General features: G+C 46.7%; 1 protein-coding gene across 1 annotated transcript; it reads right to left on the bottom strand.

The window, feature by feature from the left end:
• Positions 1-687: 687 nt before the first annotated feature.
• Positions 688-26,022, bottom strand: NEMF (nuclear export mediator factor). Its single transcript, XM_056345182.1, has 33 exons — positions 25,871-26,022; positions 24,539-24,607; positions 23,763-23,865; positions 22,771-22,896; positions 22,544-22,692; positions 22,266-22,333; positions 17,955-18,041; positions 16,948-17,024; positions 16,332-16,402; positions 16,174-16,249; positions 15,117-15,179; positions 14,695-14,772; positions 14,109-14,317; positions 12,444-12,629; positions 11,901-11,964; positions 11,300-11,388; positions 9,806-9,909; positions 9,316-9,378; positions 8,443-8,555; positions 7,749-7,806; positions 7,311-7,369; positions 6,705-6,825; positions 6,318-6,564; positions 5,416-5,458; positions 5,285-5,334; positions 4,762-4,906; positions 4,346-4,423; positions 4,070-4,264; positions 3,409-3,441; positions 2,397-2,503; positions 2,254-2,297; positions 2,078-2,157; positions 688-979 (listed from the first exon to the last, which is right to left on the bottom strand). The coding sequence occupies exons 1-33, from the start codon at positions 25,927-25,929 to the stop codon at positions 902-904; spliced, it is 3,192 nt and encodes a 1,063-aa protein (XP_056201157.1). The 5' UTR covers positions 25,930-26,022; the 3' UTR covers positions 688-901.
• Between the last annotated feature and the right edge of the window lie 253 nt (positions 26,023-26,275).

Here is a 26,275-nt window from a genome sequence, read left to right as displayed (position 1 = left end):
CCGTGGAGCTCACCTACAGCTGGAACCGCCTGAAGGACGTTGGCTTGGTGGAGGCGCGCTGAGAGTGGCTGCAGAAGGGTCAGTGCCCGCCTTTGCTGACTCAACCCATCACCAGCCCCAGCAGGTGACAAGGAACAGGCTGTCCTGCTGTGGGGATGGGGTGAAGTCATGTTTAAGTTGTCCTCAGAAAATAAAAAAAAAACTTTGACTTCTAGAACAAAATAAATTCTGTACAGCAATTCCTGCGGTGGTTCCTTGTGTAAGCGGTAGCCATGGCTTGACTGGCAGAGCTGAGCTGTGGTTTCACACCTCGCTCTGGGGTGCTGATGCAGCCCGCGCAGTTTACACTGACCCCCTGGCCCCAGGTCTTCTTCCCCGCCTGTCCCTCACTTCCACAGGGGTGACAATTACACAGCACAGTGAGGCTGTGTTGGTGAGAGCAGCTGGGACCGCGCTTCTGGTTCTCGGCACGGTTTGGGAAAAAGAAAATCCCGCTTTTTCCTCAAATGATGCATTTTGCACTGAAACTGCCCTACTAGAAACTCTGGTCTCCTTCAGGGGAAAGCGGCAGGTGGGAGAGGGAACTGAACAGCACGGAGTGTTGCTGTGGCAAATCCAGGCACAGCTTTGCCCAGCGGTGTGGGAAACGAGCTCAGCTTCAGCATGAGACAATGAACAGCACGAGACTGCACCTCTGACCAAAGGCCAGCCATTTACTTGTTTTTGTGTTATTGGTATCAAGTTGTTAACGTCCATCTAAACCACAATGCAGGAACTGGTCCTTGTCTGCCCGCTGCCGTGGAAGTTAATTCAGCCAAAGTAACGGCCGTGGGGGTGGGTCTGTCTGCCCCACCTGCAGGTGCTGGGCGGGTGGGTGGCGAGGAGCCCAGGTCCGGGGCTATCACTTCTTTTTCCTGTTCAGGAGATGAGGCGCGGACACTTTCACTTTACCAGGAATATTTCTCGACAAATCTGTGTCCTACAAAATGTTAAAATGAGAAATTGAAGACAGCAGAAAAGCATTTATGACAGCCTTCCTTATCCCGGCTAGTGCTCCCACGGCTGCTGGCAGGAGCCAATGTGCCTGTTCCTGCCAGCCTTCCCCCCACAGAAAAGAGGGCTGATGTCAGGCTTCTGCTCTCACACCGTGTTTTATTAATGAAAAACGTAATGGTTTTCTGCACAGCTTCCACATACCGGCGCCACTGGGAGGGGCTGGCTGGGTCAGCAGTTCCCTGGGCACTACTTCACTTCAAGCTTGTTAACCATTCTGTTTTTCTAGCAGAGTGCCGCCAACAGTCAGCATTAAGCCTGCTGCTGTTCAGTGTTTCTGACCAGTGAACTATTACGGCAGCAAGGAGCTGTTGCAGAGTAGCCTGGGCCACCTGACCGACAGGTGAAATGAGAAAAACACCCAAGGACGGCAGGTCACGCCAGGCAGTGCCGGCAGAGCGGGAGGACTGGGCTGCGCACGGCTGAGTGAGCTACGGGAGGGAAGCCCGGCAAGGAACCAGCCCTCTCCCCGGTGGGCTGACAGTGGCAGCTGGAGAAGGGAAAGGGGGAAATGGCAAGAGGGTAGAAGAAAACAGCAACAAGCAGGCTAAGACCTGCGTGAGCAAGAGACACTGCATTTACCGGGCCCGTGGTAAGCGCCCTTGCCAGGGGAGAGGGGCAGGTGAAAGCCCACTGCGAGTGGCGTGGCAGGACTCTGTCTCCTGAACTCCCAGCCCCTTCCTCATGCTGCCAGCAGGAGTGGGAATTTCCCCTCCCAAAACTGGAGGGCTTCCCGCCAGAACTCTCTTATCAGGTAAGTTATTTCAGATCAAGAGCAACACTACAGCAACATCAGGCACACTGGTACTGGTGCGGCTCAGTTTCTAATGATTCTTTCCAGCCTAAGCAATGCGTCTTCCGCAGCAGTACTGAGAAACACAACACTGCTAAAAGAAAAAAAAAAAAAAAAGGCAAAAAAAAAAAAAGCAAGTTTGGAAGTGTTTACCCTTAAAATGGCACTAGTGGACATTTTGCTGCTGTTGCTACCTTTGTACAAGAGAAACTATGTAGAAGAACTAGTCACCTTTACACTCCGGAACAGATCTTTTTCTCTTGCGCTAGCTTCTTTAGACTGCATAAAATTATGCAAGGCGATCTTCGCAGCTGTAGAAACACAGGCAAGATTTAAACAGTATGTAAAAATGTGCTGGCATCAATAGGTAGAGCACTGAAAAGGATTCACGTGCTTTAATACGGTACCTTTTCCCTTCTTCTGGGTGCCTGGTGTGAGTTTGACTTTATACCTTTCAAAAGAAAAGGTTTCTCTAAGTAGTAGGCAGGGTCCCCTCGGCCGGCGCAGGCTGCGCCGCTGCCTTCCCACACAAAGCGCTGCTGCGACTTACTTGTAGTTGGCCATCGTCGTGTAGGGAGCGCAGATGGGAACAGCGAAGAGGAGAATGTCCTCGGGGTGGGGCTGGCCGGTCAGGGAGTCCAGCAACGCCTCGCCTTCCTGAACGGGCAAAGGAGCTTCTCTGTGAAAGCAGACAGTGTCCCCCCAACCCCCAAGGGCCGGTGTCGCCGGGGCGGCGGCCGAAGGGTCTCCCCTTCCAGCTGAACTACAACAGCAAGCGCACCAGTGCCGCGTGTCAGGTCGCCTGGCGGCGTTACCCAAACGCACTCCGTTTGCCGCTTTATCACTCACTTTGCTGGCACTGAATTACCTACCGAGCCACAATTCATTACCAGCCATCTTTGATGACTAAAATCACATCGTTTGAAACAGGATGGCTCTTAGGTTGTAAAGGACCCAAACGAGATCCTACACGTAGTTATTGTCTTCACAGGGCCACCAAAAGCGACCTTCACTCTACAGACAACTGTTCTCCTCCTCCATGAGAAGAATTCAAAGAAATAACTTATTTCCAGCCTTGGGCAATACCCACAGCCTGTAATTACCAAAAAATCTGAAGCAGTTTTATACATAAATCAGCTTCTAAACTAAAGAACAGCTTGCTCTGCATCGTTTTGTGCCTTCTCTCAGCCCAGAGCCACCGTTACTGTGGGGTGGAAACACCTCCGGAGGCAAAGACAAGGGACAAACTTCCCCTAGTTTCTATAGGGGATGTCCACGATAAGCAGGGTAGGGAAAAAAAAAAAAAAAAAAAGGTTACTTTTTTTAAAAATGCAAGAAAGCTGGGTCCAACCAGTCACGGGCAAGGACTTGGGGGCTTGTAACTGTAACTGCAGAGCCGTGCCCTGCTGGAGGGCTCGCACGTGAACCGGTCCCAGCACACTAAAAGCCTGCACCTCTTGTCCCACTCCCGGGGGGCTGCGTGCGGCAGTGGGGCTCGCCAGCTTCAAGCAGGAATAAAGCCGCCTCGGTGCTCATTGAAGCTTCAAAAGGTGAGCATTTACCTCAAGTCCTGGCTGATCCTGGTCTTGCTCCTCCTGTACACAAACAGAGGAAACGTCAGAGCTGAAATGAGCCCACAACTGCTATTTTCTCCCCCAGCCCCTGGAGAAAATAAATCCTTTTATCAGCAGTACACAGAAAACCGTATTCTCACTGCAAAGAGAATTTAACTTACTTTAAAGCAAAGGTAAGCAGAGCATTTTTATGCGGGTGTGGAGCAGAATTATTTCTTTCAAAACGAATTTGCTTGGCACACACCAAGCTGGGAGGAGAGAGATAGGTTGTGATTCAGAGATACTGACTCACAACAACAGATCTGGCGAGCGCTCAGTTACATTTCGGCTGCGCCGAGTGGGAGGTATTGACTTAACTGGATACTCGGCAGCCTGGGAAGGCTCAGTACTCCCCCAAGCCCTCGTTCTGGCTGTGCTGGGAATGCAGCGTGCACGCGGACTTGCTGCAGGGCTTTTTACTTCTTTTCAAAACCGATGGGCTCCCAGTGTCATGGTGTTAGGCACGGTGTTCTCCACCGTCCCCCAAAATCAACAAGAGCTGCTCAGCCTCCCTGGCAGGAAAGCACAACACAGTGCCAGGAGAGCCACAGTAGAGGGTGAGAAGGGACAGACGCGTGGACAGGAGAGGAGAGGCGAGCCTGCTGCTCACCTTCTCATCCTGCTGCTCTTCCAGCGCTGGGTCCTGCGACTCATGCAGCAGGACTCCTGCTGGGAGTGTCTCCTTGCCCCTTCCAGCACCATGATGCACAGCCTTGGGTTTCTGCTGTTGCTTCTTTGCTGGCTCTTCTTTTGCCTTCCCCTTTTTCCCTTTTTTCCCTTTCTCCTCCTTATTTGACCCTGCAGACTGTGGATACACACAGAGGTGGTCAGAGTCAGTGACACAGGTGAATGTGCCCCAGGGGAAGGCAGAACTCCTCTCACGCACCCCCAGCAGCTTCATGATGAGCTCCCGGTCCTCCTCATCCTGGTCCTTGTACTTCTCCTTGATCTTCTTCATTTTACTCTGCAGAAAAAAACACACCAACAGCTTTAGAAACAATGACTTCCACAGAGTTTTGTGTCTACAAACACCTAGATGCTGACCCTCCACGCACTTTCCTTCCCAGTCTCCTGAACCTCTCCCAGAGCAGCTCACCAGTAACCAAGAGACTGCAGTTTCAGTAAGGAAAGCACAGGGTGCTGAACGCTAACAGACCAGCACCATCACCCTAAAACCACTAAGCGCACCACCAAGAGCCTAAAACTATCAGGCAGCCATGGATGTCTGACAGAAACCTGGAATTTGTCCACACTTCACACAGCAACGCCTCAACCCACGGTTAAAACCTGGTCCCTGCCTACCTTTTGGCCCCGCTTGATGGGCTGAGGGGGCAGCACACTCTTATTGGTGTTGGGAGCAGGGGGAGGCTGCGTTTCCATCTCTTTCTGCTTCTCTTCAGGTGGCTCCAAGTTCTCAGAGTTTTGCTGCTTCTTTTTCTTCATTTCTCTAAGGAAAACAACCACTTGACACACTGCCTCTTGTTGCAACAAGAGAGGCTGCTGCTTTCAGCCAGCATCACCACCACCCTGCCTCCCTGCCACGAGGCTACAGGGAACCACTGGAGGCACCACTGGAAATAACCCTTCCTCAGCAAAACCTCTCAAGCCCACGAGTACACAAGAAACTGTTGTGTTCACAGCCAGCACTCCCAAAGGACAGGAGCAGCCGCCATCCCACAGGCGGGACCCGCACTGGAAATGCAGGACAGACAATGGGCATGGACCAGCCCCAACTGGGAGATGCACGGTATGCCCTGCGCCCAGGCCCTGGCGAGGGAATGGGGAGGGGGCATTTGTCTCGCTGCAGGCACAAAGAGGCTCTCACCTCCTCTCCTTGGCAGACAGATGCCTTCGCCCCTGGGACTTGCTGTCACTCTAAGAAGTGAAACGCAGTTAGAGCACACCACGCCCAGCAGCATTTCACGCTGCTGTCAAACGTCTGAGCTGGGACCTTACCAAGTTGGGTTCTTCCTCTTTGGGGATGATTTTCTGCAGGGATCTGTGGGGAGATCAGAACGAAGCTCATCAACAGATGCAGAGCAGCTCAACCGCGGACGCATCAACCACAGCCCAGACACTGGCTAACTTGGTTGCACCACTTTCAGCTTTCTACTTCTTGAAAATCCCAGCTTTGGTGACTGGAAAAGGGCAGCAATACCAGGTTTCAGTTTACAAAACAAGTCTTCAGAACTCTGCCAGCTTGCCTCATGCACACGCAAGCAACAAAGACAGCCTGGGTACAGTACGTGCTAAAGGAACCCCTCCCGTGCACACAGTCCCACTCAGCTGTGGCATTCCCTGCAGAGCTGACTGTTTTCCACTCACTCCATCCCATCTCCTTACACCCTCTAAGGAGTGCCACTTGCAGTGACAACAGGGAGATGAGCTCATCTCACAGCCACACGCAGAGCAGCAGCTCAGCACCAGTTTGGCAGAGCAGAAACAACTCACAGCTCAGTTTCTCAGGTCTGAACAGCTCTGAAAAGAAAACGGGGACAGCCATCTCCTGAGGAGCACCCCAGGGCATGGTGGTCAAGGGATGATTAGGCCAAAACTGGGAAAAGCAGCGATGAAAGAGACAGATTCGTGTATATGTGTGTGTGTACTTCAGGAGCAGGGGCCAAAGCAAGCAGTCCACAAAAAAGAGCTGTGCAGGGCAACAGCAGGGAACGGCACACAGCATGGCAGTACTCCCGCAGCACAGGCTTGCTGCCCTGCACTCCGGCAGCCTGCAGAGCTGAGCATCAGAAAGAAGTGATGGCAACTCAACATAGCCCTTGTCTCGGCAGGATTTTAACAGTCTGGAGATCCTCAGAAGTGCCCACGTTGCTGACAAGTGCAGCTGCTTCTTCACTTACCTTTGAGACTGAAGATGCGACAGGTCGATTGTTGTATCTGGGTAATTTACATCTTCCTCCTTCACTTCGCTCTGTGATTCTCCATCATCCTCTTCAGAGTCACCCTCCGATGCAGGAGGTGTGTTTACTCTTCCCTGGTCAAGGTCAGCAATGCCCTCGTCACGGTTACTCTCTGACATGGCTTCCACATCCTCTGGTGCTTCCGGACACTCTGCTTTTTCCTCTTCGTTGCTGCTCTCTCCTCCTTCTGGGGGACAGAGGTGAGGAAAACACTGTTCACATTAGAAACGCCAAACTGACCCATCATACAGTGCAGGGAACGAAATGCTGAACCCCAAGGGTCCCTTCTGGCAGCAGCACACAGCACCCCAGTCACATCCACTGTACCTAAGAGCTCCACTTCTTCAGACACCAGCTCACTGGCACTGCTGGTGACCGTCTCCAGATCCTCATCGTGTACTCTGATCTTCCTCTCTTCTCGGTGTCTCCAAACACAACTTTCGTCCACCTAACAACAGAGGTGCCTTCACGTTCGGCCAGTACCACCTCCAGTGATGTTTGCTAGTCCATTCACCTGCCTCCGTTTTATTCTTTCCCTTTCTTGCCTTTTGAATGGCAAAAAGCATTGAAAACTAAGCCAGCACTACTTACACCCAAGCCTGACAACCTAGAAAGTACAACTAGTGAGGAGACACGCGTAGCTACGCAGCCAGCAGACCCCTTAAACATGCATACACTTCTAACAGAGCTGGTGTAAAAATCTAGCAGAAGTAGTGGTGTCCACAGTGTCTACTTTAAACGCAGATAGCGCAAACTGGGGAAAAATGGAAATGAAAGCAGAGTAATTTTCAGCGAATAGCATTTTATGGGATTTGTCCCAGTGGGAAAAGTAGTAATTGGGAATATACTGATAAGCAAGAACCAGAAAATAAGCCTCCTACAGCTCAAACCAAATTACAAAAGCCAGCAGGAGCTGCACAGAGAAAGCTGTACCTTAAACAAGAAGCTAAAGCCCATCATCAGATATGAAGGTGGAAGAAAATTCTTTTTCCCTGAAAAACAAAGGCAAATTCTCATGAGGAGGTTTAAGAGCTATGTTGCATGATGTATTTTCAAAACTCATTTTTATTAGAGGCTTTAGGCTACCAAAAAAAATTACACTGGGGCTCATTCTGTCTCTTGAATGACAACAGAACAGGAGAAACTCAGAAGCAGTTTAGCTAATGATCTCCTGCCCAGAGCTCAGCTGGAAATGCTGCTGCAGCTGCCTGATATTCAGTCTAAACCACCCAGAACAGATTTTCAGGAGAAGGATGGGATCTGTCAGCTGCCACGGAAGGGGGCAGCTCGGCTGGGTGCCACTGCAGGACAACACAGCATCTTCAGACAGAATGCCTAACGTCAAATTCACACTGTTCCTTTGTGTCTCACCTCGGATCATGAAGCTTCCAGTAGTGAGGTATTCTCCTGTAGGCGCAGTTTTAGAAACCTAAAAAAACCCATGATATACTATGAAGAATATCTGTCAAAGGCGGCCAGCACTGTGTAATAACAGCATGAACAAAAGCAACATTCAAGCAAGCTGCATTTTTAACTTATGGCAACAGCTTTGCAGGACTCCATATCCAAGGGGTTCCTCCTGTCCTTTGTAGGGTATTTTCCTAAGAGACGCTCCAATTCAATCACACACTGCTGGCAAAACATTTTAGAAGTCCTGGGTGAGTAACCAGGTTATTCAGGAAATAAGAACACTAAAGGAACTGCAACTTTCAGTTTAATGTAATCTTTACACCCTTATACTTGAGTTGACTAGAAGCACAGCAAGACTATAATACACAAGCTAGAAGCCCAACTGAAAAAAAATGAAGGCTTCATTTCCAGTGAAAGTTTTTCCCCCTCTGTTTGTAAGAAGCCAGTCCCGCAGCATTTCCTCTGTCCTGTGCATGTCACATCAGAGGTTACCCCTCCACCCCTGCCCTTAAGTGCAGCAGAGCCGGGGAGAACCCCCAAGAGAACAAAATTTCACCCGCATCCATCAGCTCCCACACAGAGACACTTCGTCTGCAGTCACACACCAGTTCCTGCAGATGTTCTGTCTCCAAAGCTCGTACACGAGTGTCCTTACCTGGTTGTGGGAGACCCACCAAGCACTGGTGACAACACGCGCATCCCAGGCAGCGCTGTAACACAAGGCCATTGTGCCAGCCTCTGTCAGGGTTCGCGGAGGGATGGGTTCACCTACAGAGTAACACCCAACACATCAGTGAACACAGTCAGTGCACATGAGACGAAATTCTCCAATTTCCACATGTGCCCTAATCCAGCATGTGAGCTTCGCAGGGTCCCCAGGCAGAGCCAGCATGGCCTGGCTCAGCTTGCAGGCAGCACAGACAGAGCAGGAGCAGCAGCAGCTGCTCTGCACAGCTCCCTAACAGAGGCTGGAGCCAGCTACGCTACTGCTCCTTCCTCAGCTCAGCTCCACAAGGGAGCAGCAGCTGCTCCTCACAAGGCCAGCTTCCAGCACCTCCCAGGGATGGGGCACAGGTGGGGTCTGCACACCTGGCCTCCCATAACATCCATCCCACCACGTTAACACTTTTCTGCTGAGATCAGTACCCTCCACCAGCACCCAAACTGCTTATGCCACCACTGAAAGACTCAGCAGGACCTCCAGTCCCTGCAGCAAGCACTTGCACCACCACCTCTGCCAGTGACTAATGCCTGTCTCTGTGAGCACATCTCCATTGCTCCTTCCCACCAGGAGCTCAACCGAGCAACTGCAAGCAGCCAGTCGCAGCTGGGAAGTGGCAGCAGTGACAACCTGATTTTGGAAGGACTGATGCCTCTCACCCTGTAAGGGGAACGTCTGCTGGAGCAGAGTACCACTGTGAGGGGGGAAGGCAGCTCACCGGGCTGGGCTCATGCAGGCAATACAAAGACTGCCAGTTCAGTGCCCCCAGGCTTCTGTGCGTCCCTGCATCAGCCCTACACAAGGTACCTGATGGGTTCTTGACCACACAGCTCGTGGCTCCATGGAGATCGGCATGCACGTATATGTCCCCTGGAAAAGAAGTGACTTACATCAGTCATACACGTGGTAACTACACAGATCGCTCAAGCTAAGGTAAAGGTTTCTAATCCAGTTGGAAACAGCTATTTTGGCTGCAAGGAGCAGGGTGGGCAGAGGATACAGGAGCCTGTTAGTCCATCCCAGTTGCCCCAGGGAAACTCAGCTCTCTTGCTCCTGACAGGTGTCCATCCAACCTACTCTCACCCCATGGTACTGGAGGGTCCAGCTTCCCACAGCAGAACCCCCAGCACTCCACAGACAACACACATGAGACTCCAGGACTCACCATCACCAAAGTCACCTCTTACCTAAGACCCAACTTAAGAACAAAGCAGACAGACCTTCCTGTGCCATTCTCGTACATCTACAAAACTGGAAAGTAAGAGAAACCAACATACGCCACTTAAATCAGACTCACCTGGTTTAAGATACCGCTTTACAATCAGCTCATTCTGCTGTTGATCTCTTCCGGCAATAATAAGGTAATTCTCAGAACTAATGAACCACAGGAACTTCTCAAACCTGCCAAATTACATCAATCCGTTGTGTGAAAAACATCTGGAACTAACAGAGCATCACAGAGCTATTTTTTTATACCAAACCGAGAATATCCATCTTAACATCTACAACTCTGTTTTGCCAATAGACACGGTCAACACAAAGGACACAGGCACCTAGTTAAAGAAGTGAGTTTATCTTTGCTTACATTTAAAGCAATAGAATAGTTAAGTGAAATAAACAGTAAGTGAAATAATACAGCAAAAAAAAAACCCCAAGACAAGGTAATGCACCTCATCAATACTACATAAGACAGACTATAGCAGTTGAGAATGTACATCACCAATTGCCCTAATACTTTACTACCATCCGGATCTGCAGTCGCTGGGGAGCCCCGGTTACAGCGAGGATTTGGAGAGCCCTTCCCGGCAATCGGAGGTCCTACGTCATGCGTCTGCTCGTAGCTGAGGTCTCCAAAGTCGCTGTAAGGGGGTCCAGCTTTTATACTGTTGAATAAACAAGCTCACTCAATTTCAAATGCGGAAACATCTGGTTTCACTCTCCTCTTAGAACCCACCAAAGCCTGGCCAGGGCTCAGGGAGGAACCGAGGGAGTTTCCCTTAACCACCGGGCTGCAAACAAGGCCATAGGTCTGGTTTCATGGCCTTGACCACCTGCCCCTAAGCAAGGAAGGATGCACTGTATCGTCGCCAATGGTTACATTCTATCTAAGCCACGTCCTTCACTACTGATCATGCATATTTCAATAATGATCATCCACATTTTACTAATGACTGGATACTAAATATATACATAATGTTTGGCTGGCAGGTTCATCTAGAGGTCAGCTGTGGCTCAGGGCCTGTTGCTCAGGCCTCAGTACTTCAAACTCATAAAAGACTGCAAATAATTTCACATCCAATCACATGCCTGAGGCATAAAAACAGGGCACGGCACAAATACAATATCAATGCAACAATATTTTGAGAGGAAACAACAAATACTATTATCACAAAGTCCTCCTATTTATTTTAATAATTCAGTTACTAAACTATTAAAAGCTTTGGGGTTTTTTGTTCTGTTTTTTAAAATCTGCTGTTACCATTTCAGATATCGAGCTGCCAGAAAGTAATAGCGAAGTTTCCTATTTTCACTAAGCCCACAATCCTAGCTGCATTAAACACAAAACACTCAGCTAAACTGCAAGTCCTTGTCCACTGAAAGGGACTTCCCCAGGCAAAAGCACTAACAGTATCAGGCCAGCACCTTCGAGAAACAGCTGTAAGGAGACTCGAAGTGTAGTGCTCAGAAATTAGCTCCACTTCTAAGCTAGCGAGAACTCAGCCTGACACAGCCATTCTAAATGTGCATACATTCACAGTACATTAGGTAACGACAATGAAACTGTACTTGCCAATAGACCTTTCTGGCTTTCTGAATGGTGGTAACTGTCTGAACTTCCCTCAAAGTCTGCTTCGTCTTCTTCTCAGCCGATTTAAATGCCTATTTAGACAGAAAGCATGATTGCAATCCGCCAGCACGGGAATCACAAAATCGCTAACTCAGCAGTAGGTAGGAAATGTCTGAACCGTTTGAGAGTGCAGGCTCTGCACACTGCTATTCAGACCTACATTCCCTGTACGCACATGTAAGATAGCTCCCCAAAATCTTCATAAATCTCTGCGCTGGATAGCTGCCCCGTGAGATTATCAGCTCTTTGGTTTGTAAGGATTTCCACCGGTTTTCCACTCCTGCCTCCATAATTACTGGTTTGTCAGTACCTCCACCAAGCACCCATCTTAGGTGTTCGCAACACTCCCTATGGAAACCAGGTGATAGAGCAGAGATCTGCAATCACTGCTAGGTCAGCTTAAAAGCTCAGGCATGAAACAACCCTGGTCATTTACTTGTACCTTTGATGCCTCATCAGGGCTACCCAGATCAGGTCAGGGTTTTCCACTTATCAGTGACAGAGATTTTGCTTTTAAATATCTTCTAAAACCAAAGAAAAATACCTTTTCTGCAGCTTCTACTGTCTTCTGAGTTTTCTTAGCTGCATGTCTTTTGTGATCATAGTACCTGCAAAACACGTTTGGTTGCATCTTAAATCCCCGCAGATTCACTCGTTATTAGAATGCACTTAACACAGCCCTCTACATTTGCCATTAGCATTCAATATGAAGAAGATTTATTATTTTTTTTTTAGCCCAGATCTTCAGCTCAGCCTTCACCCAAGAAAAGCAGCCAGATGAAGTAAGTCCCCTCCTCAGACCGACAGAGCCCTGTGTTTGGGTTGATGTGTGGCCAGAGTAGCAGTTTTCTTCCATGTGCCACTGTGCAGAATTGTACTCGAAATTAAGGCGACAGCTGCTATGCAAGAGTGAGCTACTGATTTTTGACCACGAAAATGCACATCCTAGAGCTCAGGGCAAGCCACCCATTTCAGTTTCTAACTTTTAACAAGTTATACACAAAGCCCTTCCTATGATGTTATCACTAGCAACTGCAAGCATACAAAACCTACTACTACCAAAGCAGACATTTACTGTAAACCTTACTTTTTGGCATTGGCATATGCAGATAAACTGAGATCAACATCAACTAATGACGGTTTGTTCTTCTGGGGTTTCTTCAACTGTTTGTTTTTATTCTTTTTCTTCTTCCCCTTTGGCTCTTCCGTTTCTTCTTTCTCTAAATCAGCATCCTCCTCCTCCTCTTCCTCTTCAGATAATAGATAGGGGTTCCTAAAAAGCACATGAAATCATATGATTAAGATAAGAGAACTGTTTGGTTTTTTTAACCTTAGTGCAATGCACTCCTATCCCCTCATTAAGACTGGAAATATCTCAGTTTATCTAAGGCCTCAGGAACCCTTAAACCATTTTCGCTGCGCAGCCACAGGAAGGCCCCAGGAAGCCTTACATGCAACCCCTTTATGCCTTGAGTCAGCCACAGTTTTTCAGGAAAAAAAAAGCAAAAACAGAAGATAGAAAGCCCAAATTTTCCAATCCAAGGAAGTGACATTTTGCAAGGCAATTTCTTCTATCAAAAGACAAACTCCATGGTATCAACCTGAAGAAAAATCCAGACTTGAAATGAGGAACGTTCTGAAGATCTACTTTCATAAAGCAAAAGAAACATAAAACCTCCTATGCACGACTGCTGCATGAAAAGAGAACATACTGACTCACTGAGCAGGACAGCAATGCACTGGTTTAAAACCTCAAAAAAAAAAAAAATCTGCTCCATTGTTTTCAAAAGATGTATGCTGAGCACACAGCAGCTGGATTTGTATTTGCTTCTTGCCTGGATATTAAATCCTGCTCAATATGGCTGTACTAAGTCTGTGTAGCAAAAGGCGGTGGAGCAGCATAAAATAATATTCTTCATAAAGGAAACTATATCTCCGTAGTCCTCTGTACCAAGGATGCACATCATTCAACACTTGGTGGACTGAGTGATCTGATCAGCAAAGTGATCACTCCTCACTACTAAAACAGACAGTGAGGGGATACTGATGAGACAGTTGCCAGCACAGAACTCACTCCTGAAAACAAGTTTATTCTATATACTAACATTTCTGAAAATGCAAGTAACAAAAAAATTCATAAATTAACTTTGCCACATCACAGCTTTCATATTAAAAGTTCTAGCTATGAAAAAAATAATTTCTTGCTTTTTTTATCTCTAACATCCCGACACAGTGTCCGATCAGGTTTTTGAAGACACGCCAAACACTGCCTCACTGCCAGCTCTCTCATCAGGACTCCTGCAAGAACCAGCATCAAAACCTGCAGCTTACAACAGTTGCAATCTTGAACCACCGGCCTTTCGCTGGACTGCCTTTAGCAGTCAGTGGCATTGAAAGAGGCAGGATCTCATGGGAATTTTAGATCAAAGAAGTGTAAATTAGACAAAGTTAGCTGCTGAGTGACAGACCGGAGCTTCGGACCTATACTACTTTAGGACACCTTCCAATGTTTTAGAAGAGACTCTAAAAATACTAAAACAAAAGCTGTTATAGTAACCAAATTACTAGTATTTTTGAAAGGTAAAAGAAGACATCCCTCTCTGCTCACAGAACTACATTCTCTTCATGCTGCTGTAAGAAAAACTGAATGATTTAAATACCAATGCACAAGCTAAAAAGATACCTGTCTCCCATGCAGCTCACGCGGTCAGTCCTACTTGTATTTGGTAAAGGTGATCTGCAACATACTTACCTCAGCAGCATTGTGATATGATTTGTCTGAAGCTTTAATTCTTTGATTGCACTTGCAACGGGGTCTCCCTGGGCTTGAGCTTCTTTAACAATCACTCCAATCTCTGTCCAGTCTATCTGGTTGGCTAATGCACTACGGACCACCTGGATGGCTCGGTCGACGATCTCCAAGTTCATTTCTATAAGTTCTCCTTTCATCTTATCAGCTTCCTTAAAGAAAGAAAGTTTACACCCATTGAAGCTAAACAAGCACTCAGCAACAGTTCAGAAAACCAAAAAAGTCGTAATTAATATTGAGATGAAATCCAAGAATGGCACTGAAGTGATCACATAGGACAGCAGCCAACTTGACTCCTGCAAGCAGAGCAGCACAGGCAAATTTTGGCAGGCGAAGCACTTGTAAGAAAGCAGAGCCCTACAGGGTGGGCCTAGGCTCCCTGAGGGGCTATAGCATGCTCGCTGACCACAGAAGGCTTCGCTTTGGGGTCTAATGCTGACTGTAGCAATGTGAACCAGCAGGCACAACTCTTTAAGAAACATTACGTATCTTCTTAGATTAAAAAAAAAAATAAATATCTCAGTCTTACCTGAGCTTGCTGAAGAGCTTCTAGTCTGTGCTCGTGATCCCTACGGACATTTTCAAGTTTCTTCAATGCTTGTTTTTCCTTTCAAAAACAAGTAAGATGGAAAAATATAAATACAAATGGCATCTTATCACCTAATCACTGCCAGACACTCAACACAGCATTCCAGCACAGAAAAATACAGCAGCGTAAGAGATGCAGAGTCTCCAAAATATTGCTGTTAATGCTATTACTTGTATTCCAAGCAGAACCAACTGCTACACTCTACATACTAAAATTCACTTGCTGACCACGACTGACTCAGCATTTCCTTAACAAAAATAAGGAATGACACCTCCCTCACCCCAGTCTTTAAGAACCAAATGAAGCATATGAAGAAGCTCAGAGAGCCACCTCAGCTGCCCCACTCTTGGATGAGAGCATACCTGCTGCAATGCTTTCAGATCAATTTTCTGTCCCTCCAGCTTCGAGTAGAACTCATCTGCTGCCTGAAAGAGAAAGTCAGTTTTAAGAATTTCCAAGTTGCGCTGACTTATACCAGCAAACGTGCAGAGGAGGTTCTGGTCAAGAGAGGTGGCTGCAAAGAACTAAAAGAGGAGACAGGTGCTAAAACAGGGTTCAGTAACTTCCTCCATTTTACCTTTGCAAGAGATGAGTTCAGGAACACACTCAAGGCTATGTCTCACTGCAAACCAGGGACGATGCACAAGTAAGCGGTCAAACTACGACCCACATTTTTTGCTTGGAAATGATGAAAAGTGAGCCGCTGTTTGCCACCGTGTGCTCTTCAGATTAAATGACTGCAATGATAGACCTGTCTGCCCTGTATTCCTGCTGCTTCAATAGGTCAGTTTAAAAAAAACAAAAACAAAACACCACCAAAACACAACACAAAAAAGGTAGAAGGTAAGCCTAAGAACTGCTCCTGGTGTTCCAGTTGCTAGACACTGCTTAAAACAAAAGAGGAGGAAGGTTTTAGGCTGCTTAGATCATCAGTGCTTTGAAGGAGGACAAAAATTCAGCCAAGAAGCAGGGCGGGGAAAGTGAAATTGGAGTTCTGGAGATTAAGGTCAGGAACAACAGGCAGTTAATGACTTCAGATGTTAACGAGTCAAGGACCAGGAAGGACAATACTCAAGGAAATACTAAATCAGGTGCCTGAAGCTTTCAAAGCAGTAACCAGAAAAGTATAAACATGACGGCTGTGACTACTTTTTGCCTCCAGCGGTAACTCAGCATCTAAACTCTCCACTAACAAGATGTTTGCCCAGGACTGAAAACAGCTGCCTTCCTCACGGGTTCAACTCACATCTCCTCCATTCAGTGCCACATGCTGTATTTCAGCTACAGGATCTGAATAAAATTAATAGCTTCTTCCAAGGTCTATGTTTTCATTAACAACTTCTGCACTATATTTTAATTACTCTTTTTAGCATCAGTCAATTAAAGCACTTATGTACAGTATCAGCAAAAGCACTGTACCTTATTGAATGAGTCAAATTCCAAGTACGGACATTTTGAATGTTGAGAAAACAAGAAAGGATGAAATTCCTCATATCTGTAAAATACACATTTGATATTATCACCTGAAAACTAATTTATGTTATGCAGAAAGAGAAATAAATACTTCAAATATTTACGTGTAGATATCTTCTGCTGGTTTATCTGGTTCCAGACTTGGTTTTTTCTCCTTTTTCTGGATAATATAACCCTAAAAGAATATAGAAATATGTCATCAGCATTCATCTTTGAAAAGGATCTCCCTTATCTTGGCAAGGCAGCAAGTTTTAGGTGCTAACCTACTGATCAGCATAAGACAGTGAATCACTCCGGCAAGGAGATGTGGCAGAAGCAATGTGATTGATTGAGTAAAGGCCTGACCCCTTGCTTGTCTGATGACTTTTCTTCCAGAAAAGATGTGACCTTCTCTTACAAACCTCATGACTATCCTACAGCTTGTCACACAGATGCACATTTTACATGCAGAACACCATTACCTGCTATTGAAGCACAAGTGCAGTTCTCATAGGACCTATATAATCTGCTTGTAAATTATTTAATTGCTATGGATCTTGTACATCCAGTGCAAGGAAGCAATTTTTATTCCTCATCACTACCTGGCGCCCAGGCTCGCCAAATAAAATTTGTAGCTGGTAACACCAGGAACAAGCATGAGCTGAACAGTATCTGCCCACCAGTTTAATTCTGCAATTCCTGCATAACTGATAACAATCAAGTTGCCCAACTGAGACCCACCTTTCCACTGAAGTTGTCAGTTAGTGTCATATATTCTTCTGCTTTCTCTAAAGCAGTAAGGACTTTTTCAATATTTTCTAAAGAGAGAAGGGGGAGGAGAGGAATAATTTAACACACCTAAAACAGAAAGGTATTTTTATATAAACACAGCACAACAGCAAACCAACAAAAGGCCCAGGCAACTGCCCTTCCAATTAAGTGCCTGAAGCAACCTGTCCAACCTAACTACATTAAGTAGGATACTAGCACGTCTCAAAAATAAAACAACAGATATCCTTTACCCCTGGTGCTTCACTACAGCAATTACTGTTCATTTGAAACAGCAGTGTCAGTACACATTTTACATCTGGAGAATTTTTAATAAAAAAAAAATTAAATAGTTACTTCTAAGACATAATTATTCAAGTTTCAGGGGAAAAGACGACCACACAAATGCTATCACTTTATAAAAATAAAACTGCAGAGGCAAACCATAAACCAGCAGCTGTGAGAAGTTATTTGTTTGTTACCAAGTTGATTTATTACAGCACCATAATGTAGTAGGAAGTAAAAACCCCTTTTGATTTATGGCAAATATAAAGCAGCCAAGAAAAATCTATTCTGACTTTACTGCCTAAATCCATGATTTCCCAATAAATCTAAAGCTGCTACTTTATCAAATTCCCACTGTGTTTCCCACAGATAAAGGAAGGTTTTGATGCTAACTCTTCTATACAGGATTCTTGTAAAACATCCCTTTACATAGCCAGAGTTCACAGGCTGTGTAAGGTGGTCCCGCATTATAAAACCGTTTAGACTATAGGAGGAATCTGATGTTTTATCTCCAATATATGCACATTTCAAGAGTCTTAACGTCAACAAGGTTGGTCCCCAACCTAAAAACATACAACCATATGGTCAGAACTATGTCTTTAAGGGTTACTCATTTTTTTGGAAAAAAAATACTACACAGACATAAAAATTGCCACACATATAGTACAGCCTTTAAAATAATATTTCCTACATACCTTTACTTTCCATATGCTGATCTATTTTGACATAGCCAGAAAATCCAGCTTCTATAAGGCAATGCTCAATGAGAGTGGCTCCATAAGCTGTTATAAAAATAAATAATGAAGAATCATCTGTAGAAAACATTCACAATGAAATTCATATTCACACTGAAATTGTAAGAAGTGTTTCAACACGCTAGGGCTGTGAAATTACAGCCCATCCTTAACAGAGGCTGGGGAGAGCGAGCAAGCTGCGGTCCTGAGTCCAGAGAGAGCAGATGCTCAGGACTCCCACAGTCGCCTGCTCAGAAATGCTGGCTGGCTAGGCAGAGCAGCTAAGTCTCAGCTCACAGCTGACGAATTCTTACAAACTTACGGATGTTTAGGTTCACCTAGAACTGGGAAAGGTCTAGGACAGAGTGAGGATATACAGGAAGGCTGGGCTTCATGCTGACCACAATGGAATGAAACCCTTACATTTAAAAGGGGGTAGGAAAGACTCTGAACTGAAGAGTGTAGGAAACCCAACAAGGGTGGCAAACTGCCCAGTTTGGGGTAAGGTATTACAAAATGTGAAGCCATACAAACTCCATAGCTTCAAATAAAGAACTAGAAAAAAGCTGGCAAAGCCAAATGTGAAACGAGTGGCCACAGAAACAGATGCAGCCCTGTTTGAACTGGGTGCAGAGAAGCAGCGAATGAATAGATATGAGCTCCTACAAAGATCCTTGAAGACTAAGAAACAAGGTGGGGCCATGGAAGACCAAGTTTAACTGAGAACACGCAGAGCAGAAACATGAAGGAAGAAAACCAGTGGGACAGCGCTGCATCAAGGTCAGAACAACAGAGATGACCTTAGAACAGGATCTTAAAGAATCCAAACAAATTAACAAGATAACCACTTGAAAAAAACCAGCACAATCCCACGGGAATGAAAACCCAGGCCTACATCTGGGACACACAGCATTAGGGCTACAGTACCAACTGCCTGAGCAGGGCTGCTGCTCACCCTAATGTGCGGAGGGACAGCAAAGAGATTGTAAAAACCACAGAACAGCAAAATCAGGTTTCAATCATGCCAGCCTGGCTAGACAGGTGTCATGTCATGGTACCAGGCTGACACTAAAATGTACCTGGATTCATGCTAGCACAGCAAAGCCCAAGAAACCTCCCTACAGGCATTCCCAGCTCAAAAGGGAATATTACATTAAGCAAGGAATCTTCTTAGAAAGAAAGAAATTAAGACAATCAATAAAAGGCAACATCTGCAAATAACCTGCAGGCTACTTAAAGATGCTATTTTGGAGGTTCAGAACAAACACACACCATTTATAAACAGTGTTTCAAAAAAATCCAGGGACGGCTGGCATGACTAAACATTGGGTTAAGAGAAACTGTTAAAGGCAAAAAGTTATGTGAATCTGTGTCCCCTGTGGAAAATGGGAGACCAGACTCTGGCAGGTGAATGTAAAACATAGCAACACTGGCCAAAATTGAGAAAATCTGAAAAAAAATCTTTTAAAAATACCCCATCAGATTAATAATAAAGCCTCTTCCAGATATAGCAGCTGCAGGAAGCCTGCTAGAATCAGTAGGTTCAAGAAGTGACCAAGGTGCAAAAGGAACACAGATATGACAAGACAGGAAAATTAAAGTCTTGAGTTTCATCGACAGTGTAGGGGCACAGGGAAGCTCTGGCTGGAATGTTTCTTTGCAGGCAGTCTGTCAGAAAATCTGACTCACATCCAGTTGTCAGAAGAGGCAATAGATCCAACAGGCAAAACAAGCAGCAGCAAATCCTCAGGATCATATGGTACTCAACCAGGTATTCAAAAGAACTCAAGGATGGAGATACCAAAACCGTTAAATGTAGCTTGAAACGACTCTCTTGCCTTAGCAGCAGAGGCACAAGTTGGTTAATGCACTGGCAATTTTAAAAATGGACTAGAAAACTATCAACTCTTTTCAGACTAAAGACTAAAACTAGCTGAAAGACAGCTTTGCACTAGATACAGGAGAGCCAGCATAGTTTTGTATTTTGCATCGTAACACTACGAGACAGTTAAAAAGCACAAAGACAAGGGAGGTCAAATAGATAAGGTCTACTTGGATTTCCAGAAAGCATTTAGCACAGCTCACCCCAAAGCTCTCAGAAAAAACAAGCTGCCACTGGATAACAGGACAGCCCCTGCCTGGATGAAGAACATGGCTGAAAAACAGGAAACAGGGAGGAGGTATAAACTGTCAGCTTGCATCCTGGAGGGAGGGGAGGAAAGCTGAGCTCTCCGGGGACCTACTCTAGGGCCTGCACGGATCAACATGCACCTAACTGACCTGGGAAGGGGGAACAAAGGACAAGGGGCAAAGCCTACTGACAAAACACAACTCATCTAAACAATAAAGACAACAGCCAGCTGTGAAGAACTGGAGGAGATTGAGCCACAGTGAGTAATTACATAAAGAACTGACACATAAACTCACTGTAAAACAATATAAAATTATCTACATGAGGAAGAACTATCCTACTCATGCATATGCCCAATGGATCACTTCTATTTGGGAGCAAGACCTCACAACAGATGGTCCTGTGGAAACAGAAACTCAATTGTCAGTGAACTACAAAAGAGTCAAGCTGCGTGTTGGGAATAATTAGGAAAGGCAAACAGAACAAGGGAAATCATGCCACAGTATGAACCCATGGTGCACTTCCACTGTGAACGTTATGTACATTTCTACTTACCCCGTTTCAGAACAGCTAGAGCTAGAAAAGGCACAGAGAAGGGCAACAAGGATCACCACAGGCTTGGAACAGACTCTGTACAAGGAAAGACCCATGTAGGCTATGCAGTAGGCTGCTCAACCTAGAAATTACTAGGACTTACAAAATGAGTGGTGTGGAGTTGGTAAACAGGCAGTTCACCTTCTCTTCAAATCCAGTACTAGAGCACCAACTAATACTGGTGAGATGAGTATCAGAACAAAAAAAGGAGGTGACTTTTCATGCGACACACAAGCAAGTGGAACTCCTCACCACAGAAACACCACGGATGCCTGAAGTTCATACAGGTTTAAAAAGAGATCTGGTAAATACACAGAAGGAAAATCCAACCCAAGCTATTAAATACAAAGATGCCTGCTGACCAGTCATGGGAAGGCTCCAAAATGTAAAACTGTTGGGACTGAGACTCTTCCGCAAAAACATCAGCGTGCCTGTCAGGGCTGCAGGCTAATGCCAGGGCTAGTGATGACCAGGCACTGGCCCGAGGCTTAGCTAACTGAATAGGATCGGAGGAACTACAGGACGCTGTAGAACGTCAGAAACTGTTGGACATGACAGTTACCAGCATGAGAAGTGGTAAAAATCAGAGAAGCAGCAGGAGCGATGGCTGGGTTCCACAGGTGGTTAAGGAGGAGTGGGGTGAGAAACAGCCAAACCCACACAGTAACTGAAGGGAAGAATTGTGGACCTTTTAGAGTGGAGCCTTGTCAAGCCAGCTGTGTCTGGGTACTCACATCAGTAAGGCCAAGGTTACCTAGGTAACAGTATCAAAAATACTGAATGCAGGCATGGGTATAGCAAAACTGGGACCAGTGTGGGAAAGTAATTAGCAGAGGGTTGTTTATTTAGGAGAAGTTCAGGGTGGAGAAAGAGAGGAAGAAGGGTGGCAAAAAAGAGAATCAAGAAATGGGAAAGTAATACTTAGGTCTGCAAATCATGTGATTTAGCTGTTCAGGGGTATCTGCCAGGAAATCCTCTGCTTGATCAAGACTGCCAGATCAGGAGGATAAACCAAATTTGTTCTGACCATGTCACAGAAGTCAAATTTGCTTCTGTGGTCAGGAAAACCAGGGCACAGGGTGCTTTGCCCAGCTATCAGAGAACACCCAGACGGACATATCAAGCATCCTGGATTTACCACATTGGACATCATTCCAGGAACTGGCAGCACTGACACCCACTTCCTAACAACATCCTTGCCCTGACTTTACGCTTACATCTCCAATTCAGTACCACTGAGCACAAGATGCTAAGCAAAACACATCAAGTCAGAGCTCTAACAGAGCTTTCAGGTGCTCATTGCTGCAGGATCATGGCAAGCCTTATCTTATCTCTTCGTGCAGTTGGCTTGGAATCAATGAAATCTACTCTGTTTTCAACAGCTTAGTTCTTTTGTTGTTTTTCAAACGAACATAAAAGCAGACTGTCAGGACCAACATTAAAAAAGAAAAAAAAAAAGACTGGCTGAAGTTGTCAAATATTCAGCATCACCTAAACGTAATGCATATTGACCCCCTTTCATTTTCTAATGAAACACAATTACTTACGAAGATGTGGGTTAAGAACCCTCTTCAGTTGTTCCCCTTTTGGTGCATTTGATATGATTTCAGTTAACCTGGAAAAGATAATGGAGAGTTGCAATTCCAAAGAACCATGAAGTTTAAGACTACATTGTATTGCTTAGTAGCTACAAAACATTTTCAGTTTTAAAAAAAGAAATGCACAATGGTGTGTAATATGTGAGACTACACAAAGACATGCTGGCTTTCATAGTTCCTAGTAATTTGGGTTTATTCCAATACATACACCATTTAAAAGCAATTACCTTTCCAAGGTTGGCAGAGGTGCAGGTGCTTTTGCGCTGTCGACTGGGTATCGTTCCCGAACTGCAAATCTGACATCGTCTGCTTCATCCGTGCGAAACCTCAGAATGTTTAAAATGATGTACTCGTGGTCTGTCAGGACAATGTTACCCTGTGAGCACACGACAGGGGATCATCAGCAAAGGCCAAACTCATATGCCTGCTTACAGAGGACACGCTTTGCACTCACCCTGTCGTACAGTTCAACGATGAGGTGATAAGCAGCTTCATCGCTTCCAAACTGGAAGTCCACAATTCTGTCTATACCCAACTGTTTTACACTGACAAGTCTCCTGGTCTTTAAATGCTTACGGCACTGTCAACAACAGAGAAAATGTCTGTGAGATGATGCAAACAGACATGCTTGTGACATTTTATTCTGAAATACATTCTTAGCTATAGACCCCTCCTGTACCACTGATCACTTTTTACTTATTACAAATACCCTAAGGGCAAAAATGCTGATCTTGGTAATACAAAGACAAGACAGCTCTTAGCAAAGTAATACCTTGATATTTATAGGTAATATAATTCTTCCAGACTCTTAATGTTAAGACATTTTTGCCATTAAAAACTGTTATTTGTTTACCTCAACAAGTGAGCAGCTAGTTAAAATTCAAAGGGTTTATTTTACAAAGAGAACTGGAATTATCCGTGCATCCATGTAAGACGAGGAAACCCACCCTGGAGATCTTTGCTGAGTCGTTTCAATAAGGCCACATCCAGACCTGTGTGAGTCAGCACTCAGGTTGTATCCCTGCATATCTACCTGCACAAACACAGCCTAACAGCTTGCAGCAAGATGTGAACCCTCAAGATCCAGCAGACTGAACAGCAAGACTCTATTAATACAGGGAGTTGCATCCAGGGCCTAAAAATCTGGACAATCCAACTGGAATAAGAAAGACTTTGCTGGATTAAAATTCCAAAAGGTCTAAGTGGCCCAGAAAACAGCCATCAGATTAATATCAGTCTTCATAAACTTAAATATGATGTTTTATGAACATCAATGACATGACCCCAAGTCCACAATTGCTCTTCCCTTGTCTTTAGTGACCTGCTTGATCAGGATCCAGCAGGGAAATCCTTCCACTGTTTTTTATTCTGCCTCCAAGACAGAACACAAATGCTGACTTCTGATATCCAGCCATCTTATTAAAAAGAAACTGCAGGTTAGTTTACCTTCATCGCAAAGCCAGATGGCATCATGTTTTTTGGCCACTCAAACTCCGTCGTGTGAATGCGTATACCAGATTCAAGCAGCAGCGTGGCCTTGCAGTCCGGTCTGTTAACAAAATAAAGACTCACCACTTGGCACATGAGCAGCCACCCCTCACCACATGCCAGTTTGCACTGGAATGAGACCAAAGCACCACAAACCAGCAGCACACCATCTACATAAAACCCTTGCCAAAACCGGTAACATCCATCAAATAGTGCCGCTGACAGTGAAAGGACATCCACTTTTCAAGTTTACTTGAAAAATTACTAGATAATTTGGCAAAGCAAAATGCTTGGCAAGCAATGGAGTTCAAAATTCCCCAGTATAAGTGGAGGCAAGCACGTGAGCAACGGTCCATCTCAGGTACCACTGGAGCATGTCACAGGTTAGTGACAGGACAAAAGTCCTACCTCCCTCTTCACCTGTGCACAAATATCACTAAGTATCGCTCCCCATTCCTTGAACTCCTCTCTTCCCTCCCCACAAAAAGAAACAATGGCAACTGTGTGCTTTTACACTAACATCTTTGGCCTTTTGTATATTTTCTGCAGTATCTCACGCTTCACGTTCATCTCCCAAGAAATTCCTGGGTAAAAATTCCTGCATTTTATCAAAGAGCAATAGAATTTGACTGAAAACTATAGTCAGGAAAATCACACACCTGTCAACAGAAATTACATTTATACAAAAAAATCTAGTACAATAATAGCATAAAGAAATTTAAAGAAGTTCTTACTTTTGAAGGCGAATAAGATATGTCTTATTATCCACATCATAAACATTGTTTACTCTCATTCCCAATAAGCTGCCAAAAAGAAAATACATGCTTTGGAGAATACGATACACAAACCACACAAGGGGCTGAAAAAATCCCAGTGATAATTAAAATATGCAGAGGTGCAAGTTATGATAAATTACCAAGCAGTAACTGAAAAGGCAGCAGAGAAAGATTAATGGAATGAGCTGGAAGCCAAATGGCCAAAAGATGGAGAAGTTGCTATTAATGGATAAAGTGCAAAAAGGTAAACAAGCTGAAGTATGAACAGCTACTGCGGACACCCCAGCTGCAACCAGACGGCTTCTGGATCTGCAGCACAGGGTGGAGGCCGGGCTGCTCACTCCTGCAAGCGCTCCTCTTTGCAGCAGGGATGCAAAATTTACTGGTTACACTGGAGCACTTTGCTCCTCCGGGCTAACTTCTGTGTCACTTGGGCAGCCCTTCGCCAGCACGAGGCACCAGTATTCCCAGTACAAGCACAGAAATGGCCTCTGGGTCAGTCTCATCATCATTTTCTTCAGAGGGGGGCTGAATACGCAACGCAGGCTGCCCTGGACACCAGAAGGGTATGGAGCTCCTCAGGGCATGAGGATGGAGCTTCTGAGCCGGGCGGGGGGGGTAGGTAACAGACCCCAGCACCTTCCTTCCCCACGCAGGCAGGAAAGGAAGAGCACTCAGCTGCTCTGCAGGGAGAGGCTGGGGGGGGGGGGGGCAGCAGCAGGACGATGGGGGGGTGGGGAGGGGGAACAGGAGCACCCGGCGGGGCAGAGCGCCCGCAGCGCTCAGCGGCGGGGGGATGTGCTGGGGACCCCCCAGGCAGCACCGGAGCAGGGCAGAGCTGCCCCGCGGCGCCATGAGGGGCAGCCCGCCGCCCAGCGAAGCGTGGGGCTGCGCTCCCCACAGGAGTCTCGCAATCTACGTGCAGCGGCGAGGGAACCAACTCAGAACAAGGCGGCACGGAACTGCATCGCCGCCAGGGGAGGGCTGCGCTCCCGGCGGTGGCGGTGCCGAGCCGCGCGGAGGCCGGGCAGATGGGGGTGACGCGGAGCCGTGCCTGGCAGGGCAGAGGGGCTGAGGCCGGGCCCCGCGGAGGGGCAGAGCGGGGGTATGCGCGGAGCCCCCCAGCTCGGGGCCGGGCTGCCGGCGAGGGAAGCGGGGCAGAGCCGCCACACGCAGCCCCGGGGCCAGGGCCCCGCTGAGGGGAAACAGGCGCTACAGACCGGGTCGGGCCCCCCCGCCCCAGGAGCGGGCCCCGCGCCCAGGGACAGCGTGAGGGGGGTGAACCGGTACCTCTGCCGGAGCTCGGCGAGCACCGCGCGGATATCGACGGTGCTGAAACGGGATTTCATGGCGGCGGCGCGACCGCCCGCTCCCAACGACGGCGCTCGGGGCCGCGCCTGCGCTCGCTACGGATCGCGCCCGGCGCCAAACCCCTCCGCTGCGCGGCCACGCGCGTGCGCGCAGGGGGGCAGCACTGCGCTGCGGCCGGCAGGCGGCGCTGTGTGCGGCGGGCAGCCGACAGGAGGCGGTGTGCGCGGCGGTGTGCGCGGCCCCCGTGCCGCAGAGCGGGGCAGTCGGGTGCGAGCGGCAGGGGCCGGTGTGCGCGTAGGGCAAAAGCGTTGTTGCGGGGGGTCGGAAAAGGAGCCCGCGTCTCTCTGTGTTGCCCAGGCTACGCGGCAGTGGCTATTCACAGGC

Source organism: Falco biarmicus, chromosome 7, assembly GCF_023638135.1.
Source record: "Falco biarmicus isolate bFalBia1 chromosome 7, bFalBia1.pri, whole genome shotgun sequence".
In the NCBI taxonomy this organism is placed as follows: Eukaryota; Metazoa; Chordata; class Aves; order Falconiformes; family Falconidae; genus Falco; species Falco biarmicus.
This window is presented reverse-complemented; position numbering and strand designations above follow the sequence as displayed.

What these genes read in the sequence shown, in the direction of transcription:
- NEMF (XM_056345182.1), bottom strand. Translation starts at nt 25,929, where the DNA reads ATGAAATCCCGTTTCAGCACCGTCGATATCCGCGCGGTGCTCGCCGAG. An exon ending in GGTGGGTCTCCCACAACCAG is followed by an intron (nt 7,807 to 8,442) that starts GTAAGGACACTC and finishes GGGTTTTTTTAG; the next exon opens with GTTTCTAAAACTGCGCCTAC. An exon ending in TGAAGAAGTGGAGCTCTTAG is followed by an intron (nt 6,565 to 6,704) that starts GTACAGTGGATG and finishes TCTGTCCCCCAG; the next exon opens with AAGGAGGAGAGAGCAGCAAC.